The sequence below is a fragment of the Gopherus flavomarginatus genome, chromosome 17, assembly GCF_025201925.1.
Source record: "Gopherus flavomarginatus isolate rGopFla2 chromosome 17, rGopFla2.mat.asm, whole genome shotgun sequence".
NCBI classification, from domain to species: Eukaryota; Metazoa; Chordata; order Testudines; family Testudinidae; genus Gopherus; species Gopherus flavomarginatus.
Genome location: NC_066633.1, coordinates 11489815 through 11511801, shown reverse-complemented (window position 1 = coordinate 11511801; position 21987 = coordinate 11489815). Strand labels below are relative to the sequence as shown.

Genomic DNA, 21987 nt, shown 5'->3' with positions numbered 1-21987 from the left:
GAATTCGACCCCAGGCTACCTTGTAGGCTTGAACTCTAGCTTCTGCAGCCAGCACAGAACCAGCGATATGATAAGGGCCCTATAGTACTGCAAGTGCTGTACATTGGCTGATCCTTGTGGGCATTAATGAGGGCAGGTCACTTATCACAAGGATTAATTATGGTGTCAATTCTGAGGACCTTGGCCACATTCTAATTTGGTTAATTACATCCTGCTTCCCTAAAAATCCTCTTTTGCTTTTTCTGCTGGCTGATACACGTCACATCATGTCCCAAACTACTGTTGCTATATGCTGTTACAGTTACTGTGATCCACCCCAGAGTTGGCTGAATTTTAGTGGATGGGTGAAGAGATGCCGCAGAGGAGTTTGAGGTCTTTCTATCTGAAGAACACAACTGGGCTAGAAGTCATAATTGTTTATTTGAACAGTGATAATAAACAAGGAAACAATGCTCTAAGTTAAATAAAGATGAAAGTTGCTCCTCTTACTGGTCCTTGCTTATATACACATCCATGAGGTGCTAATCATTCATACCAAATAAGGACAAGCTCTCTGCCAAAAATTCAGACAGAAAATAGCAATTATGAAGAAAGGAACATTTGAATTAAGAATACTGAAGACAGCAGGAGAAGCTGTCAGGGGCACTTTTAGAATGAACCGGCATCTGTCTGTTGTGTATACTCCTTAAAATAGAAACAGGGCCCCTCTTTACAGCCTTGCATCCTTTGGTCGATGGGGATGTATCTGTCTTTTGTAACAGAGAGAACAGCTGGCTTGTCCATTAAACCCAGGCAGCTCGTGTTTCTGCACTGGTTACCGTTGGAGATAGCCCCCCGAGGAACGCTAGACCAGGTGATTTGAGTGGACTCCATTTAATATGGTCCTGTGTATGGAATGTTTCAAGGTACTGGACGTGACTCTGCCTTGGGGATGGACCCAGATAAGTCAATTGACTCTGTGGCTCATCTAAATGGAGATACTTAAGGACTTGGCAAGTTCTCGTTCCTCCATTCTCTGTCCCACGCTGCTACACACCAGGAAGTTTCATACCCACAACATCTGCTCTGCATGTGCTGTGCATTGTTGCCATCACACCTCAGCCAAGGTCCTGCCCTCACAGGAATAACTACCCAGCAGGGCTCGGTCTTGTAGTCTAGGCCGGACCAAGGCCAGGCTGCAGTCCAAGGCCGTAGCCCAGTCTGGTAACCTAGTTACTGTGCTGATCGGCCTTGTCCATGCTGCAAGGCCAAACATTTTTTAAAAGCCTGGAGGGATTCTGGGGCTGCACCCATGTCCTCTGGTATGGTAGCGGTTACAGCCCTCCTTGGGCTTTGTAAGGGTGATCACCTCTCACTGCCCTCACAAAGGGCACCTGGAAAGCAGAGGGTCTCTATCAACCCGGGAAAGAGCTGAAATAGCTTAGGAGGTGCGGGAGGATGGGGCATGGTGGGCGGGGCTGGGGGAAGTCCTCAGGTCCTGTGGTACCTCTACCCCGCTGTAGCTGTTTAAGTTTGCATGGAAACAGATGGGGTTCCCTCTTGCCAAGGACTCGTCTGGCTGCAAAGTCCCTTGTCAGGCCAGGCATCTGGTTTGCTGTAACTGGAGCACCCTGGCTTTGTAAATTGGCCATCACTCCTGTTAAGCTAAAGGAAAAGCCTTCCAGTCTCTGTGGGAGTTGGTCAGAGTGCTGACATTATTTCAGAGGCCTCCGAGCCTGTCTCATGTCCAGAGAGAAGCGGTCTAGGGAAGGGGTGTGATTCGTCAGTTCACTGGTGCTGAGCCAGAGTTCGGTGTGTGGATGGCTCTTTGCACTGAAATGTGGCATCATTCATCTGAAGGTCTCTTCCATTAAAACTCCCAGCCCTCCTCTGAGGCCGGCTGGTGCTCTTAACCCCCAGAGAGCGGTGGGGAAACTGAGGCGCAATAGACCTGTGGAAGTGCATTGTGTTAACTACTCTTAGCTAACTTGATGCAAAATGTGATTTTTGCCGTTAGGGAGGACAAGGGCTCATGTTTTAATAACGTGTTAGGAGCTGGTCGTGGTTAACTCTAGGACGGAGTCGAGTTTAGTGTCGCATTAGTTAAAACGTGTCAGCGTGATGCATTTTCTCATTGTAGACAAGGCTGCAGTGACATGCCCCGGCTCACAGCCAGGAAGTAGAACCCGGGAGCTTGGGCATCCACCTGCCCTGCTCTAGCCACTAGCAGAATAGTAGGCTTTGAAGGTGCCCCCCCATCTCACCCAAATCTGCAAGGCCCAGAGGGGAGGAGTGTTAACTGTGTAAAGGCATCACACACATGGGGAGATGCCTGCTGCACCAATGAGGGTATGTCTACACTGCAGTTAAAAACCCACGGCTGGCCTGTGCCAGCTGTCTTGGGCTCGGGGGCTCGGGCTGCGAGGTTGTCTAATTGCAATGAAGACATCTGGGCTCGGGCTGGCGCCTGGGCTATAGGGCCCTGTGAAGTGGGAGAGTCCCAGAGCTCCACCAGAGCTGCGTGGGCCAGCTGCGGTGTCTCCTTGCAGTGTGGACATACCCTGAGTGTGATGGAATCTGCTCTTGTGGCCTGAGCACAGGACTGAGCCAGCACCTCCTGAATTCCAACCCTCTGTCAACAAAGGGTATGTCTGCACTCCCGTCGTGGGGTATGATGCACCTGAGCCAGCTTTACTTAGTTAGTGCTGGTACCAGAGCAGCGCTGACTTGGTGCCTGAGTGCCTGGCTCGGTCCCGTTTGCAAGACCAAGCCATATGGGGGTGTAACAAGTCCTGTTACAATGTAGATGAGACCAAAATAGCCTGTAATCTAGAAAGTGTCCCATTACAGGGCTGCTCTTTTGGGATGCTGGAGGGGAGATTACCTCTCAATGCCACACGGGATGGCAGCCACCATGGAAAACCACCGACTAGCCAAGCCATCATCCACCAGCCCAGTAAAGGAGACCCAGCGTTCTTCCAGTGGCAAGGGAGTGTTCTTTGAAAGGAAGCTATAGTTGATTCAGGTTTCTGGGGACAGGCAGGAACTAACATAGGCCTTTTGGTGTTTGTGGTGTTGTTGTAGCTGTGATGGGCCCAGGATACTAGAGAGACAAGGTGGGTGAAGAAGAGCTCTGTGTAGCTTGGAAGATTGTCTCTTTCACCAACAGAGGTTGGTTCAATAAAAGATATTACCTCACCCACCTTGTCTCTCTCATAGGCTTAGAGGGGCTGATATTGAGAAACTTAATATGAGAGAGAGAAGGAAGATTACAGACTTGTGTCCACAGAGGAGAAAGTGCTGATATCTGCTGTCTCGATATCTTTGGCAGAGGTTGGACCAGCGACCCTCACAGAAGATCCTGAGGAGTTCCAGCGAGAGCTCAGAGGTCTCTACGTTCAGGTACAGTTGTCGACCTCATCTTAAAATCTGTAGTGTCGGCTAGTGGCCTGTGGTAACTGGTATCTGAAACCTGAGTGTGGCCAGTTTAGAAACCCAGCTTGTTTGGTTGGAATGTAACCCTTAGTGGTTGGCAAAGAAGCTCCAGATGCCAAGGGGCGTAACTCCTAAGCTGAGCTGACATGAAATCCGGGCCAGAGGAAAGAATTTGGCTTTGTCATTACATTTAAAAATAACTAGGAGCATCCTCCAGCAGCACGATCCTCTCTGCGACGTGCGGACTGAGTGCAGCGAGGAATTCTGGTGGCACTTGTCACTCTTAAGGGAGATACATTTCTATGCCCGGGGCAGGGAAAGAGAAGGGCTAATGCTGGTGCTGCTGGGGACAAGTTCAACTCCTAACACAGACGTAGAGCAGCCTCAGGGTGTGCCCAGCTGCCCCTTACTGGAGAACAGCTGAGGTGGGGAATGTCCTGGTGGTGCCCCCTGGCGTGCTCCCAACACGCATGCTGTGCCTGAGGCTTCTGAGGGGTGGGGAAGAGCGCAGAGCAGCTCTGCGCTGGTCGGGAGAGACCCTTGGGAAGAGGTGGAGGGGCGGGCTGGTGTGCTCAGTGCCCCAGCAAGATGCCGGGGGTGCTCTTCTGCTGCAGGTGCCATCTTTGGATGGGACTTAGACCTGGGGCCTTGTCCGCCCCGGCTATTCTAGATCCCTGGGAGCTCTTTGCAGGAGCAGGGGTCCTGCCTAGGGTCCGACTTGGGGAGCTACTGGAGTTGTTCCCGACATGAGTTTTCTCCCTCCCACATAAAGTTAGCTGAAAACAGTTTTTGTTTATTTGTTTTTCATTGAATATTGTCCCCAGAAATGTTCAGGTTTTCATTGCAACCCCCCAAACTAAAAACATTCAGGTTTGGATTGAAAAACTGAAACCAATAAATATCAGGGAGGTAGCTGTGTCAGTCTGTGTCCACAAAAGCGATGAGGCATCTGGTGGCACCTTAAAGATGAACACATTTATTTGGGCATAAGCTTTTGTGAGTAAAAAACCACTTCTTCAGATGCAATAAACTGAACATTTCAGGTGAAAGTTATACACCCACTGCGTTCCACTGCAGAGATGGCTGCATTTTGGCAACAGAGGCAGTGACTCGTGTAGATATTCATAACCTTGAGTGATGCATTGATCTCTGTGCTCTGAGAGCAGGACGGGTACGTGTATCGCTGCAAAGAGCTTTAGGGTCCTTCGAGCAGCAGAGTGCTAGGTAAATGTAAGGTATTCTGCATTATTATTGGGTAAGTAATGACCAGCTGCCTGGCATGGCTTGGTTAGAGCTGAGTGGTCTATTGAACTCCCCTCTCTAGGCCCCTAAATGAGCATCTCTTCCCAGTCCCACAGGAAAGTTGGCACTTAGATTCTGTTTTCCTCTATGTGTGAGATGAAACTGTTGCACCAGAGGGAAGGCTGGGAAGCCCTGGGACAACGGGAGATTGGATGACTCTGTTGCTGAGCTGCCTTGGGGGCCACCGGGAGCTGGCATCTCTAGTCACCATGTGTTTGCACTGCACATGCTTTGCATGAAGGGTCCATTTGTGAATGAGTCATAGGGGTTGCGAGCAGGTTATGGGCAGGAGTAGTGTGTGTTATCCGAGGTCACCAGCTCAGTAGTCAAAGATGTTAAAGATGGTTACAAGCAACCTGTTGGTCTCTGTGACGGTCTATAATTAACTGTGATGACAACATCTATTAATCGTTTATTAACCCTTTATAAACTACTCAAGTGGCATTTTGGTATCTGAAAAAGGTACGAATCCTAGCATTTCTGAAGTGCGGGGTGGGACACTGAGTGGGGCTCCTGCCTTTAGCTTCATTCCAGCAGCTTGTGACGGGGCACCTGTGTAGCCAGGTGGAGCTGCTGTTTGCACCTGGGATGCATACCCGTGCTCAAGCACCGCCCATACACATGGCACTGTGCCTGTCCACACTAGGGGTTGCCCTGGCTCAGGATATATGCCCAGGGCAGAGCAGGCTTTGCTCACTGAACTCTTGGAAGATGAGGTAGTGATCATGATGGGGCACTTGGTCTCAGCAAGTTTTCCCCTCCCTAATGAAACTGGCATCCCAACCCAGGTTGATTCCTGCAGCCCTCATTTTGGGCTCCGTTAGGATTACTCAGGTTTCCTAATGGGCTCTTTGGCTGCAGGGCGGAGGGGATTGCCCAGAGATGAGCGTTGGAGCCATCCAGCTGGCTGTGGAGGTCTCGCACCCAGGATCATTCATCTATGTGTTCTCGGATGCCCGGGCCAAAGACTACAAGCGCAAGCAGGAGTTGCTGCAGCTCCTGCAGCACAAACAGTCCCAGGTGAGAGTCCAGCTACTGGCTTGCAGCTGCGTTTCCAGGAGATGTCCCTTCTCTGTGGCCCAGGAGCCAATGAACGTCCACTCCCTGGGCCCACAAGGTGATGAAGAGCTGCGCAAAGGAAACCTTTTGCAAAGCACAACAGTACTCAGCTGTACTGGTCCTACAAAACCTATAAACAGTGCCATGTCTTTACCTCCGTCTGCTGGTACATTTTCTGTTGGCTAACTCTTGACATATATAGAGACATGGAGCCCTCTTGTAAAAGTTGTTCACATTGTAGTTGGCACATGCCAACCTGCTGCCAGCTGGGGAGGGAGGAGGATGGTTTGCATCTCCCCAGGTTGGACAGTCTCTTCTGACTTGGTTTGCTGTCATGCATTTCTCTGTGGCAGGTTGTGTTTGTGCTAACGGGGGATTGCGGGGACAGAAGCCACCCTGGGTATCGAGTGTACGAAGAAATTGCTGCTACCAGCTCTGGACAGATATTCCATCTGGATAAACAACAGGTGAAGGAGGTGAGTGGAAAAGACCTGAATTTTGTTACTTGTGAGCATCTCGAATGAACTCATGCAGAAAAATGATAAAAGACAAAACACCTTGTCACCGGTAGGTGAACACTTTTCACAGAGCGATCACTCCCTATCTGACCTCTCAGTCCTCATCCGCAAAGGAAACCTGCCCAATGCCTTCAAAAGATAAGCCTGAGAGCTTAAATTCATCACTTCGCTAGATACTAAAAATCATGGACTGAGCACAGACACGTCATTTATGGCTCATTATAACAAGCTGTTGGGCCTCCACACCTTTGAAAATCAGGCAGGTCCCTAACTATGGACCCAGGAACCTGCCTTTAGACTCTGCCTTTGATGGTCTTGACCCCACATGTCTGTGAAGTGCTCGGAGAGCAGGAGCCGAGCGTTTGTCTAACTATTAACAACAGTTTGGGAGTGGTGAGCTCTCCTTCTGCCTCCCTTCCCTGCCCCTCCCCGGCTGCTGGCTGCTGCACAGTCTACTGACGAGTATTCCCATGGGCAAGGGGCAGGTTAATCACTTGTCTGCTCCGAGAGGCTGAGTGGGAGCCATCTGGCAATAATAATTACATCAGATTCTTTAATTCCTCCAACATCAGCAAGTGGTGTGTTTGCTTTGTAACTGGAAAGGATCAGCCCTCGCTGTGGTCTCCTTTTCCCTGCACCCTGCCTCCCTCCCTGCTCCAGCACCTGCAAAACAGTGTGTTCGGGATAACCCATTAAGGCTGGAGCCTCAGACTGTTTTCCTTGTTCCCATTGTCTGGAGCCAGCTGCAGGGACCGATGGGACTAGTAAATACCGTTGTAATCTGGCATTCATGTATGAGGTGTAACATGCTCTTTGGTACTCAGGTGGGTCCCTGTTACCAAAGTAATGGTACCCCAGTATCTGAGCATCCTGCAGCCTGTAGTGTATTTATCGTCACCATCCCCTGTGAGGCAGGGCAGGACTATTGGCCCATTGTACAGGTGGCAAACCGCAGCACAGAGACTAGTTGCTTGCCCAAGGTTACACAAAAGCCTGTGACAGAGCGTGGAGTTGAATCCAGGTCTCCTGAGTGCCAGGAGCTGGGACTTCAATCACTCAAAGTCCTACACCATCCTTCTGGCTAGGGGCAGGCTGGGGTCAGCACTGCTGGCCAGTCAGGGGTTTTCTGTTGCCAGCTGAGCTCTGCTCTGGAGTTGAAGGGGCTCCCTCAGCCTGCTTCTTCCCTTGGGCGAAGGGAGGAACCGGAGCTGGATTTCTGTGTCCATATCTAACCTCCCCCGTGTCCTGTCACGTCTCTGTGTGCAGGGCCCACAGGGAGCAGGGGCTGGGCTCTGGCACTCGATCCCCTGCAGGACTTCCACAAGCAGGTTGTTTTTCTGTTTTATGGGAACAAAGCAAACGGTGCAAGGAGTGAAACCGAAGGGGAAAGGGAGGGGCAGGTGTGAGCAAGGGGCAGAGGGGCAGGTGTGAGCAAGGCTGGAAGGAGCAAAGAACGTGCTAGGGAGCCTGGCTGTGTCCTGTGCTGCCTGTTCTGGCTGCCCCATCTCCCCTGCACTCCGCCCCCCTGCTCAGCCCCACCCTGCGGTGTCCCAGGAGCTCCCCACGTCACGTATACTGGGCTCTGTCCAAATGTGTTTGTCTCAGCCCTACGGATGGTGGAGGTTCTGGTACAGATCTGTGGCCTCCCTAGCCTGCTTTCCTCCCCGTGGAGAGCTCGCGATGTGCACCTCATGGCACCGTGATGGCTGGGGTTTGTGCGGTGCCCATTAAAGGGTCTGCCGGCTTTCCCATGGGGCTAGAGGAGCCAGGCCTCGCCCTCCAGTTAAGTTGTTGCTCAAGATCTCGATGGCGAATCTTGAGAAGGCTCGGTCCCTCCTGCTCGTGTAGCTGACCTAATCTCTGTATACATACAGTGTGTGTTTCCCCTGCCTAGTTTGTGCCTGGACTCTTACCTCTCCCGCACCTTCGGGGCAGAGGTAACCAGTGGCAACAGCCCTGACAGCAGACCCCCTCCCAATATCTCAATGTCTGTGCATCTCAGCACACAGGGGAGCATCCTGGGTTTATGGCGGGGAGGTCTGTCATAGGAGGGGACCGCATTTCACATTTGAGGCGCCTTCCATTCCTATGTTCTTGCGCCACATCATCCTCTCTGCCCTTTAGGTGCTGAAATGGGTGGAAGAGGCTATCCAGGCCTCCAAAGTCCACCTGCTGTCCACAGACCACGAGCAGGGGGGAGAGCACACCTGGCTGGTTCCCTTTGACCCCAGCCTGAAGGAAGTCACCATCTCCGTGAGCGGCCCCGCTCCAGAGATAGAAGTCAGGGATCCGGCAGGTATGTACAAGGGCAGGGTCAGCAAGCAGGTCCCAATCTCGGGCAGGAGGAGGATGGTTCCAGCTATGGGGAGCGCCCAGTGAGCAGCCTACACTGGCTGCGGGTCCACTGGCGCAAGCAGCAGAGAGCTAGGGGGTTAGAGCTAAAACGGTCCTGAGTTCAGTTCCCTTTGGGGACCCGACGAGGGGCTCATTTGATGAGTAAATGGGAGACTGAGACCAGGGAATAACCAAGCTGAACTGTGCTCAGGGAGATGAGCCACAAGACAAAAATCTGTTCGGCAAAAAGTAATGAGTTGCAAAGACCTTATTAAGCTCTCAAGTGTCTCTCTTCCCCTCTGCCATGTTAAATTCATACTTTAATTTTATAAGAGGTGCTTTTCCCCATCCCTTCCGGGCTTTTTTTCCCCGCTATCAGTTGACAATGGCTGATTGACAGGAACTGCTCCTCAGCCACTGAAGTTACCTCACGTGGCTGGCTTTCCCCTAGCTTTGTCAATGCACGGTGTAAGCAAATGACCTGCAGAGAGTGCTGAGGACACGAGGGAGACTAAGAGGATGAGGTTTGAAGAGGAATGATATGGGGGCTCAGAGCTGGGAAGGGAGCAGTGCAGATAGGCAGCATGGGTGAACGAGTGACCCTCCCAACTCTGGGTCTCATGGAAGGGACTGAGAGGCTGTGAATAGTGAGGGTTTAGAATGAGCAGAGGGAAATGTGGGCAGCTCAGACACTGGGCTTCCACCTTCCTCTGTCCTGGGCAGGCCGCAATGGGCAGATCTGTTGGACCTGGCTTGTTGGAAAGCCACCAACTACTGGATGTAGCGGGGATGGGCTGTCCCTCCTGGGGACAGGGGAGCAGGAAGCAGGAGGCACTAACCCAAGGATTCTGCTTGCCGGTGCAGGGAAGATCCTTCAGAAAGGCCGGGGCCTGGAGGAACACCTCAACATCCCGAATTCCGCCAAGGTGCTGACCATCAAGCCTCACCGGCCAGGCATGTGGTCAATCAAGGTAGGATGGAAGCGAAAGGAATTGCTGGGCCAGGGGCCTATCTACCCCTTTGCCTGAGGGGTTCTTCCATGCGCACATCCTGCTTACGCCATGCTGTGCCAAGAGACGTGGAGAAATGTATAGATTGTGACTTCAGTGTCTCTCTCGTCCCCAGCTTGCTCCCCGCGGTCTATCCCCTCTTTGGGGTGGAGACGCTGCAGCTGCCTCGTTAACTGGTTCCAGCCTGTGAATCCTTCCCTGTAACACCCGAGTGTTGCCTCCCTAGTTCCCTGCCCCCTCTGGGAGCTGGGTCCCTTGTGATAGCTTTGGCCCTGATTCAGGAAGGGAGGCTGACCCAGGGGCTGGGTTTTCCCCTTCCTCCACCAGCTCCATTCTGGAAGGCAATGGGCTGGCCACCAGGAATACTTGGTGGGATTCTAAGGAAAGCCAAGTGCCCTGACTAAATAGGGACATGGGACTTCTCAAGAAGGTGTCTATTGGTTAAGGGCACTTTGAAATCAACTCTAAAAGTCCCGGGGCCAGCTTCTCTACTGGTGTCGGGATGAACCTCCATCAAAGTAATGGAAATGCTCCCATTGGCAACGGAGAATTTGGCCTCGCTGAGCATAAAGATTCCTCCCATGATTCCACTTGTTCTGTCACTCCAGTCCTGTTGTGGCTCTCCAGGGCTGCAGAAGGAAGTGTGTGCCTGCCCAGAATGCAGGCTGTTAAAAAAATCTGTCTGCAGCTTACTGCAGCCTCTCCCTTCTCCCCTCCCCGGATCCTGCGTGCTGGGCGGCTTCAGGAGTCAGAGCTATCCCCTTTCTACACGTGCTGATGTGATGTCTCTGCTTGCTGTGTGTCTGGCTTTCAGATCCAGAGCAGCGGCCGCCACTCTGTGAGAATCACAGGCGTCAGCGCCATCGATTTCCGAGCCAGCTTTTCCCCCCAACCTACGTTTGACTTAAACCACCCCAGAGAGCGGCCTGTGCATGGTACTTCCTGCTCTTCCCAGGGCGCGCGTGCGTGTGTGTGGTGGGGGCAGTGTTGTCTGTAAGACACTGAGTGGTAGAGCTAATGGAGCCCCAAATAAGTGGGCTCCCGCTGCTCTGCTGGGCTCAGGGAGCAAGCTGCTATGTTCCACGTTTGCTGAAGCTTCCAGTGGCCTTCAGAGCAGCTCTGAGTGGAGCTTGTTGCAGCAATCGAGCCTGGAGCTGACAGGCATTATTGTTTATATGGTGGCGGTGCCTAGGGGTCCCAAACATAGAGCAGGGTCTCATTGTGCTAGGTGCTGCACAGACATAGAACAAATGCAGTCCCTGCTCCCAGGAGCACAAGATAAGACAGCAGGAGGATGTGGGCAGGCAGGGGAGCCCAAGGTAACAATGAGATGAGCATGGAGAGCCGTGATCCCAGCGGCTGAGTAGCTGAGTGCCATGAATAATAGGGGTGATGTCTGCATCAGAGAGGAATGGTCATGGTGCTTCACAATGCCTAACCTGGATGCATTCCCATTCCTTGCCTTCCTCTGCTGCTTTCCCCTGTCTCTGCAGGGCTTCCTATCTCTGTGCTGATTAACTGCACTGGCTTGGAGCCTCCGGGACACCTGAAGGGTGTGGAGCTGTACAACAGCTCTGGCCAGCCCCTTGTCTCCCTGCCGACGCGGCCTTTGTCCAATGGCTCCTCCAGCCAGCTCTGGGTGGGACCCCAATTCCAGGCACCCAGGGAAAGCTTCTTGCTGAAAGTGACGGGGGAAGACCCAGATGGGCACCCATTGCAGCGTGTGTCAGGAATCGCCTACACCAGTGTGGTCCCAGGTGAGCGACTCTGTCTTGTTCAGCTGGAAGGGGTTTGGAGCTGGTGGCTTGATGCCTTTTTGTAGCTCTTAGAGTAACATTGGGAATAAGCCAACCAGCTTTTATTCATCTCATAAGCAGATACCTGAAATCACCCAGGAAAGGGCTGGGGGTAGGTGTGATGTCTGAATGGACACGGGCAGGGCCATTTCTCTAATACTCCCTCCCTGGTGGAACCCCACCTATCTTGAGCGGGTTCATCTGTCCAACTTCCTTCCATGAGCACAAAACCTAGCCCTCTTCTGGGAGTAGGGTTTGTAGCTGCCTGCATAGCCAGTGACATGTTTATTTAAATGTACAGGCAAGGTTGGGGGAAGCTTGTCCTATTTGGCTCAAGGAATGAAGCTGCTATTTCAAAGCACAGGTGAAGCAGATGTTGCAGTGATACGTGTGATATAAATGCCCAGAGAGGGAGGCGTAGCCAGTGTCATAATAGACTGTGGAATTGCAGCCTTTCACAGACAGGAGATATTTATTAAACCCAAACAGCTGCAATTAGAACCATGAAAAAACAGGTTTCTCCACAGCTTTGAGATCCAGCTTAGTCTCCATTGTTTACCAGAACCACACCCTCGCTAGTACTCTATAGAGCACACAGAGTTCTAGTGTCTGCAGAATATACTGCAAGGAAACATACCATTACAGCAGGACGTGTGCCTTACCGAATGGGGCCCTCGCTTTAGCTGTTATAGTGAGTTATTAGGACACAGCCATTCAGGGGCTGCTCATTCTTTAAAGGAAAGACTGTTCCATTTCAGCACAGGGGTCCCGTTTGGGTTTTTTTCATGGTTATTTTTTTTTCCTCTCCCCAATCAAATTTTCAGTGTTCTGTTTCTGAGAATTATGGAGTCTCAGTCTCTCTCTCTCTCTCTCTCTCTTTTTACCCCATGCCTATCCCCACTGCCCAGGTCTACCCAAAGTCAGCATGCCCAGTAAAATCCAGGCTTATCACAATCGGTCACTGCTGATCAGCTGCTCTGCCCAGAGCGAGATCCCTTTCCGACTGAAGCTCAGCCGTGGTGGGAAGATGCTTGGAAAGGATCAACTTTTCACGTAAGTCTCAGGCTCTACTGCAGTAAGTCAGTTACTTGGTAAATTTCCCTAAGCCTACATTAGTCACATAGGTAGCTATGGCCAGGATATTAATTACAAGGGCTAGCAATCCTCATGCTCCAGGGCACAAAATGATGTCCAGCTTGGGGGACAGGAAGGTATTTGCTCCATGGCATAATATTGCACTCTGTCTATGCAAGATAAACCCCTGAGCACTCTGTCTATGCAAGTGCTCCTGTCACCTTTGCACAGGGGGAGAGATTTTAGGAAAAATCCCAGTGTTGGCCCAGTTGTCAAAAACGGCTGAGGATCTGATTTTAGCCAGTCTGCCTCCTTCAAGGTGCCTCCAGTGAGGCTCTCCAGAATTAAGGTGCCATAAATGGTGAATTGCTTGTGAAAATCTCAGCCAGTGCCGAAAGAGGAGCTCTGGGTGTCTTCCTCTCCAGTCTCATGGGGGTTCTTTGGTTTGTTTCCCCAGGGATTCTGGGACCAGCAGCTGGGAGATCCCCGTGGTTTCCGGAAGTGATGAAGGTTTTTATGAGTGCACAGCAGTTAGCAAAGCCGGGGCAGCGCGAGCTCGCAGCTACCTCTCTGTCACAGGTCAGTCCGGGGAAGTGTGATGGGCTCTTGGGCAGGTGACAGCCTCGCCCAGCCACCCACAGAGCATGCTGCAGTGAGGACTCCGCCCCTGGGCTTTGCTTCCAATATTTAATAGTCAAGTTCAGCACAGCACTTCAGTGTTAGAGGCCTCTGCATGATAGAGTTTGGGATTGACTCCAGTGGAGTACATGGGGGCTCAGCAGCCTGGATAATTGGACCCCACTGTTTGCTTCCCTCCATGCAGAGCCGCCTCCGTACCTGGTGCCCCCCGGGAACATCACTGCATTGCCGGGAGAAGGAGTGATTATGTCTTGCCCAGTGTCAGGAGACGTTGCTTATAATCTGACCTGGAGCCGGGATGGGAAGGTGCTGCAGCAGGACGAGGGATGGGTGAGAGTCCTGCGGAACCTCTCGCTGGAGATTGTCAGCGTTCAGTTGGATGATAGTGGCCGGTACGAATGCACCGCAAGCAACAGCCATGGGACGGCTACTGCTTCCATCTGGCTCTTTGTTCAGGGTAAGCTGTCCTGTCTCCATGCAGTAGCTGAGCCCTATCTCGAGACGATTACCTGTCCTTGGCTGGGACTGAAATCCCTTAGAGTCTGAGCTGGAGGGCGGGAATGTACCTGCTGCTTCGCCAGGGCATATGACAGAAGAGCAGGAATCACAGTGAGATCCAGTATCAGAGGGGTAGCTGTGTTAGTCTGGATCTGTAAAAGCAGCAAAGAATCCTGTGGCACCTTATAGACTAACAGACGTTTTGGAGCATGAGCTTTCGTGGGTGAATACCCACTTCGTCAGATGCATGTGGTGGAAATATCCAGGGGCAGGTATATATATGCTAGCAAGCAAGCTAGAGATAACGAGGTCAGTTCAATCAGGGAGGATGAGGCCCTGTTCTAGCAGTTGAGGTGTGAAAACCAAGAGAGGAGAAACTGGTTCTGTAGTTGGCAAGCCATTCACAGTCTTTGTTCAATCCTGAGCTGATGGTGTCAAATTTGCAGATGAACTGAAGCTCAGCAGTTTCTCTTTGAAGTCTGGTCCTGAAGTTTTTTTGCTGCAGGATGGCCACCTTAAGGTCTGCTATAGTGTGGCCAGGGAGGTTGAAGTGCTCTCCTACAGGTTTTTGTATATTGCCATTCCTAATGTCTGATTTGTGTCCATTTATCCTTTTCCGTAGAGACTGTCCAGTTTGGCCGATGTACATAGCAGAGGGGCATTGCTGGCATATGATGGCGTATATTACATTGGTGGATGTGCAGGTGAATGAACCAGTGATGGTGTGGCTGATCTGGTTAGGTCCTGTGATGGTGTCGCTGGTGTAGATATGTGGGCAGAGTTGGCATCGAGGTTTGTTGCATGGATTGGTTCCTGAGCTAGAGTTATTATGGTGCGGTGTGCAGTTACTGGTGAGAATATGTTTCAGGTTGGCAGGTTGTCTGTGGGCAAGGACTGGCCTGCCACCCAAGGCCCGTGAAAGTGTGGGATCATTGTCCAGGATGGGTTGTAGATCCTTGATGATGCGTTGGAGGGGTTTTAGCTGGGGGCTGTATGTGATGGCCAGTGGAGTCCTGTTGGTTTCTTTCTTGGGTTTGTCTTGCAGTAGGAGGCTTCTGGGTACACGTCTGGCTCTGTCGATCTGTTTCCTTATTTCCTCGTGCGGGTATTGTAGTTTTGAGAATGCTTGGTGGAGATTTTGTAGGTGTTGGTCTCTGTCTGAGGGGTTAGAGCAGATGCGGTTGTACCTCAGTGCTTGGCTGTAGACAATGGATCGTGTGATGTGTCCGGGATGGAAGCTGGAGGCATGAAGGTAGGCATAGCGGTCGGTAGGTTTTCGATATAGGGTGGTGTTAATGTGACCATCACTTATTTGCACCGTGGTCCAAAAGGTCCAAAAGGTCCAAAAGGTCCACTTTCTTGACACCACAGTGCAAATAAGTGATGGTCACATTAACACCACCCTATATCGAAAACCTACCGACCACTATGCCTACCTTCATGCCTCCAGCTTCCATCCCGGACACATCACACGATCCATTGTCTACAGCCAAGCACTGAGGTACAACCGCATCTGCTCTAACCCCTCAGACAGAGACCAACACCTACAAAATCTCCACCAAGCATTCTCAAAACTACAATACCCGCACGAGGAAATAAGGAAACAGATCGACAGAGCCAGACGTGTACCCAGAAGCCTCCTACTGCAAGACAAACCCAAGAAAGAAACCAACAGGACTCCACTGGCCATCACATACAGCCCCCAGCTAAAACCCCTCCAACGCATCATCAAGGATCTACAACCCATCCTGGACAATGATCCCACACTTTCACGGGCCTTGGGTGGCAGGCCAGTCCTTGCCCACAGACAACCTGCCAACCTGAAACATATTCTCACCAGTAACTGCACACCGCACCATAATAACTCTAGCTCAGGAACCAATCCATGCAACAAACCTCGATGCCAACTCTGCCCACATATCTACACCAGCGACACCATCACAGGACCTAACCAGATCAGCCACACCATCACTGGTTCATTCACCTGCACATCCACCAATGTAATATACGCCATCATATGCCAGCAATGCCCCTCTGCTATGTACATCGGCCAAACTGGACAGTCTCTACGGAAAAGGATAAATGGACACAAATCAGACATTAGGAATGGCAATATACAAAAACCTGTAGGAGAGCACTTCAACCTCCCTGGCCACACTATAGCAGACCTTAAGGTGGCCATCCTGCAGCAAAAAAACTTCAGGACCAGACTTCAAAGAGAAACTGCTGAGCTTCAGTTCATCTGCAAATTTGACACCATCAGCTCAGGATTGAATAAAGACTGTGAATGGCTTGCCAACTACAGAACCAGTTTCTCCTCTCTTGGTTTTCACACCTCAACTGCTAGAACAGGGCCTCATCCTCCCTGATTGAACTGACCTCGTTATCTCTAGCTTGCTTGCTAGCATATATATACCTGCCCCTGGATATTTCCACCACATGCATCTGACGAAGTGGGTATTCACCCACGAAAGCTCATGCTCCAAAACGTCTGTTAGTCTATAAGGTGCCACAGGATTCTTTAGTGAGATCCAGGAGTCTTACAGGGCCTGTTTTAAAAGGTCTGTGTCATCCTGTAGGGGTTTATATGAGCAGAAGCAGTGCAGGAGGCAGCATCCCCAGTGCTTTGTGAAAGTCACTTGTCACGGATATCAGAGCTGGCTTGATAGCTCAGCAAAGCAAGCATCTCTTTGAGTCTCTGCTCTTCTGGGACCCCTGCTTCCTCTGCAAGCTCCCCAAGCCATAGATCGGCCTACTGGCAGGACTGCAGGCTGGGAACTTGCTGCTTTATTTAACTGCATGCCAAGAGAGATGGGGGGAATATTCCCACTGACTAAACAGGACATAAGGGAGGGGTGGAGCATGCAACCCCTACTGTGCTGAGTAACCCAGTTAACCCTAGAATGACCGCTTCACTACACTGCTCCCCCCATTCAGTTGTGGAGCTGGAGGGAACAGCTATATGTGGCCCATAGCCCCACCAATGGCAAGGCTGGATCTGAGGAACATCACCGTTCCAGAAGCCCAGTTTCACTGCTCTCAGCTGCTGTTCCGTTGCCGCCTTCCGCTAGCACTGTGCTCCCCTTCTGCGGCAGGATGGGGAGAGCTGGAAACTGGGCCTCTGGAGTTGGGAGCAGGTGACTGGTGTCTGACATGTTGTGTTTCTCTGTGTGTAGAGTCGCCTCGAGGAAGGGTTGCCACAAGCTTGCAGTCGTTCACCAGGGGTGGGGAGGTGAGGCTCAACTGCACGGCGCTGGGCCACCCTGCGCCCCGAATCTCCTGGAAACGATGGGACCGTGCCCTGGAAAAGGATAGCAGGTAATGTTACCAGATCAGAGCCTCGGCTGCTTTACTCCTGGGCTTCGATGCAGAGCAGCCTGAGACTCATGACGCTGGGGTTGGGTGGGGGGGAAAGAGGGCACCTTTTCCACCCCGTGCGAACCAAAATGTGTTGGGTACAAGGCTTTTCTTGCTGTTTCCAGTCCTCCTGCTGGTGGCAGCCCGGCTTGGTCAGACCAAAGCTTCTAGCCAGGTTACAAAACGTGGCTGCAGCCCAGGCTACGCTACACATCAGCCTCCTGCGTGTAAAGGGGCTGGGGGCAGCAGTGGTGTGGCCAGCTTCCATGATAGGGGTTTGATGCTGTAGTGTTTAGTCTAGGCCAGGCCTTGCCATCATGAAATGGAGGAGTTTGTCTCCCGGTAACTGTTGCAATGCTGGAGGGGCCGGGCTGTACCCCCTGACTATCTGTGCCTGGGCTAAAGAGGGATCTCCACTCTCGGAGGAGTTTGCTGAGTCATGTTTATTCTCTTCATTCTGCTCGCTGTGCTGTGCTGCTTCTTTCCGGGGTGGATTTTAAATGAGTCCCCCCAGGAAAGCAAAGAAGGATTTCTGGTGGTTCATGTGCCCGGAGAGGGCTGATAAAGGGAAAAAGGGGGAACCTGCAAGAAATGATATGAACTGCACATCAGAGATTAGAAGGACTCTGTCTAGTTAAAATTAATATATTTTTAAAAAAACATGCTTCCTTATCTCTGCTGCTAATAACACTTGACGTTGTGGAGGCTGTGAAAGCATGTTAAAATCAAATTGACTTTTCACGCTCTGTAGCACTTTTTTGCAGCAGGGGGAGAGGAACAATGGAAATAAACTTACTTGTGACCTTGATTTATTGTCAGTTTCTGATAAATTTCACTTTCTGGCTCACCCCACTAGTACCGCGTTGCAAATATTTAGGCTACAAACACTGTACTGGACATTTTTTTTGGTGTGTTTTTTTTCTTTAATTGCAGAAAACCAAAAAAAGTAAAAAAACTTTCTGATTTTTTTTTTCTTATTAATGGAAACATTCACTTTAGTTGTTAGGCCTCGTTTCTTCTGTAGCTGATCCATCTGTTCCTTTTTTCTGTAAGGGCCAAACTTGACCTGTGAATTCCCCTTTTAACTTTTTATTTGGGAAGAGCGCTCAAAGACTTTTTAGGGCAAGTCATGCTCTATTTTCTTTTTCTGAGCTTTGTTTTCATGGTGACCTTCCCCTCACTCGTGCTCTTTTCTTTCTTGATCCAGGTTTTTCATAGATGCTCAGGGCACCCTGATAATCAAGGAGGCTGTCCCTGAGGATGCTGGGAATTATAGCTGCTTTGCTGCCACTCAGATTGGATGGGATGAGCAGATAGTAATCCTACAGTACACAGGTATCGGCTCCTGTAGCTTGCCCTAATGCAGACTCTCCATTGGGAAGACTCCATTGACTTTGGAGGGGTGTTATTAATATTGTTTGTATTGTGGTGGTGCGCAGGAGGTCCATTCGTGGACAGGACCTTTCTGTGCCAGGAGCTGTACAAGCGCATTGGAGAAGGCGCTAGAGAACAGGGCCTCTGCAAAGGACTGTGGTAAGACCACTGGCCTTGGGATCACTTTGCTACAGGCAGATGCTTGCAATACTCCTCTGGGGCCTGATCCATTGAAGCCAATGGGCTTTGGATCGTGGCCGTCGTTAACAAAGTCCTAGGGAGGCCTGCAATGGTGGATTCCCTTACCTGGGGTTACTTACTCTCCCAGGGGCTTGTTGGAAGAACCGGAGGGTCTTACTGAGCATTAAAGGCATCACCTTCAGGAACAAAGCGGTGTGAGCAGAGAGCTGCCCAGCAAAACGCTGATGATGTTTTCTGGTTTCACGGTCTAGTTAAGATTAACCTTTCTGTTGTGTCTTATGGTTCCCTCGTCCCTGTCCTCTCTCCTCCTCTGTGCTGTAGACAGGACACAGCTGGTTTGAATGCTTGGTGTTTTCCTTAGGTGGATGCATGATCAGACTCTTGAACTTTGTGTCAAGTGCCTTGTTAAAGAGGTTACACTCCACCTTCATCATCAGACTCTCTGTTCGGAACCTCCCTCTGATTTATAACGCACCTCGTTACCTTCCATGTTACCTTCATTCTCACTTCAGCGCCTGTGTTGGCTCAAGAAACTGGGGCCCTGAGGATGATCAATAACAATGTGTTACAATAATAACCCAACACTACTGCTCCCTCCGCAGCATTTCTCAAGCACCCCGCTTTTTCCTGGGATATTTCTAAGCAAGTGATTTTCCCAGGAAAATTTCAGCACACATTTTTATTGATTACAGAAAGATAAGATCAGAAATGCAAGTTTCCAGAACACCTCCCTAATAACAATCCTGAAGCACCATTCCGGCTGGCCCAGAGTCTCACTAGCTAGGAAATACCGACCAAGAAACAGATTACAACATCAGGATGTAACACTGCAAAAAAACAAAAGAAATAGTATTTTTCAGTTCACCTAATACAAGTACTGTAGTGCAGTCTCTTTGTCATGAAAGTTGAACTTACAAATGTAGAATTATGTACAAAAAATAACTGCACTCAAAAATAAAACAATGTAAAACTTTAGAGCCTACAAGTCCACTCAGTCCTACTTCTTGTTCAGCCAATTGATAAGACAAACACTTCTGTTTACATTTACGGGAGATACTGCTGAAATACAATATCACCTGAAAGTGAGAACAGGTATTTGCACGGCACTTTTGTAGATGGTGTTGCAAGGTATTTTACATGCCAGATATGCTAAACATTCATATGTGCCTTCATGCTCTGGTCACCATTCCAGAGGACATGTTTCCATGCTGATGATGCTCATTAAAATAATAATGCATTAATTAAATTTGTGACTGAACTCCTTGGGGGAGAATTGTATGTCTCCTGTTCTGTTTTACCTGCATTCTACCATATATTTCAGATTATAACAGTCTTGGGTGACTGCCCAGCACATGTTCGATTTAAAACACTCTCGCAGCAGATTTGACAAAATGTAAAGAAGGTACCAACATGAGATTTCTAAAAATAGCTACAGCACTTGACCCCAGGTTTAAGAATCTGAAGTGCTGTTCAAAATCTGAGAGGGACAAGGTGTGGAGCATGCTTTCAGAAGTCTTAAAAGAGCAACACTACGATGTGGAAACTAAAGAACCCAAACCACCAAAATAGAAAATCTATCTTCTGCTGATGGCATCTGACTCAGACGATGAAAATGAACATGCGTCAGTCTGCACTGCTTTGGATCGTTATCAAGGAGAAGCCGTCATCAGCATGGACTCATGTCCCCTGGAATGGGGATTGAAGCATGAAGGGACATATGAATCTTTAGCTCATCTGGCATGTAAATATCTTGCAACGCCAGCTACAACAGCGCCATGAGAACGCCTGTTCTCACTTTCAGGTGACACTGTAAACAAGAAGAGGGCAGCATTATCTACTGCAAATTGTAACCAAACTTGTTTGTCAGAGCGACTGGCTGAACAAGAAGTAGGACTGCGTGGACTTTTAGGCTCTAAAGTTTTACATTGTTTTGTTTTTGAGTGCAGTTATGTAGCAAAAAAATCTACACCTGAAGTTACACTTTCACAATAAAGAGATTGCACTACAGTACTCAGGGCCGACCTCAGCAAGTGCGGGGCCCAATTTGTACTCACGCGGCAGCACTCTGGGTCTTCGGCAGCACTTTGGCAGTGGGTTCTTCACTTGCTCCGGATCTTCTGCGGCACTTCGGCGGCGGGTCCTTCACTCGCTCCAGGTCTTCAGCGGCTCAAGGACCCGCCGCCAAAATGCCACCGAAGACCTGGAGCGCTACCAGGTGAGTAAAAATTAAAAAGGCACTGGCACGGGACCCTCTTAGGCATGGGGCCTGATTCCGGGAAATCGGCGAATCGGCCTAAAGCCGGCCCTGATGGTACTTGTATGAGGTGAATTGAAAAATACTGTTTCTTTTGTTTATCATTTTTACAGTACAAATATTTGTAATAAAAATAATAATATAAAGTGAGCACTGTACACTTTGTATTCTGTGTTGTAATAGAAATCAATATTTGAAAATATAGAAAACATCGAAAATATTTAATAAATTTTGATTGGTAGCCTATTGTTTAACAGTGCGGTTAGTCGCGATAATTTTTTTGTGAGTTAACTGCAATTAATCAACCACCCTAATAATAATCCTTCCTTTCTCCCATCCTTTGTCTTGCCTATTTAGACTATAGGCTTTCTGGGAAAGGGGTTGCCTCTCACCATGTGCTGTACAGCGCCTGGCACAATGGGGCCTTATTGGGCCCCGGGCACTGCTGTAACATTAATAATGCATGTTTGTGTGACCTTCAAGATCTTGCCTTCAAACCCACCTGTAAAGTGGCTAGCATGAAATGTGCACCCTGTAAATAGTGTCTGGCAAAATGAATCAGTGGCATAAACCAGAGCTGGGGCAGCTTGGGGGAATCATATGTTAAACAGACAGGCAAGGGAAAAGAAAGATTCGTTGTAGCATCAAGAATGAGTTCTCATCGTTAGGTGAGGACCCTCAGCAAGCCTATTGGTGCGTGGTATCCTCTGGTTATGTGAGACTGTGGGAGCTGCAGTCTGTTGCCAAGCACTGCATTGCATCTCTGCAGAACAGTTTGCCATAGGCATTTGCCCTTGGAGTGCTGGGTGGGTGTGGGGGCTCCCAAGCCGGTGCTTCATCCTCATAGATGTCTCTCCCCCGGGGCCATGGTGTTTCTGGGGTATCTTGTGCATGCTCGTGAAGTGCTTTCCAGCGTGGAATAAATTTGGAGCCTTTTTGTGTGTGTCTTGGATACAGAATCTCCCCACGTCGCTGCGGTGAGTCCTGTTGTGCAGGCCCTGCTGGGAGAAGATGCGATGCTGGAGTGCCACATTTCTGGGGTACCCCCTCCCCAGATCATATGGTACAAAGGTAGGACTGGAATTAACTGAAGGGAGCAGTGCAACAGTTTGGAGGGGGTAGGGGCATATTAACTACCCCCCTACTCTTAACACAAA

General features: G+C 50.1%; 1 protein-coding gene across 1 annotated transcript in view; it reads left to right on the top strand.

Moving 5' to 3' along the window:
• Window positions 1–21987, top strand: part of HMCN2 (hemicentin 2) — a 121122-nt gene that overhangs the window by 4657 nt on the left and 94478 nt on the right. Inside the window, exons 3-15 of the mRNA XM_050926079.1 lie at window positions 3311–3381; window positions 5578–5736; window positions 6129–6251; window positions 8418–8589; window positions 9492–9598; window positions 10452–10572; window positions 11131–11394; window positions 12342–12486; window positions 12965–13086; window positions 13331–13603; window positions 16821–16962; window positions 18209–18336; window positions 21788–21901. Of these exons, the coding sequence (XP_050782036.1) occupies window positions 3311–3381; window positions 5578–5736; window positions 6129–6251; window positions 8418–8589; window positions 9492–9598; window positions 10452–10572; window positions 11131–11394; window positions 12342–12486; window positions 12965–13086; window positions 13331–13603; window positions 16821–16962; window positions 18209–18336; window positions 21788–21901 (1941 nt within the window). The remainder of the gene's footprint in view (window positions 1–3310; window positions 3382–5577; window positions 5737–6128; window positions 6252–8417; window positions 8590–9491; window positions 9599–10451; window positions 10573–11130; window positions 11395–12341; window positions 12487–12964; window positions 13087–13330; window positions 13604–16820; window positions 16963–18208; window positions 18337–21787; window positions 21902–21987) is intronic.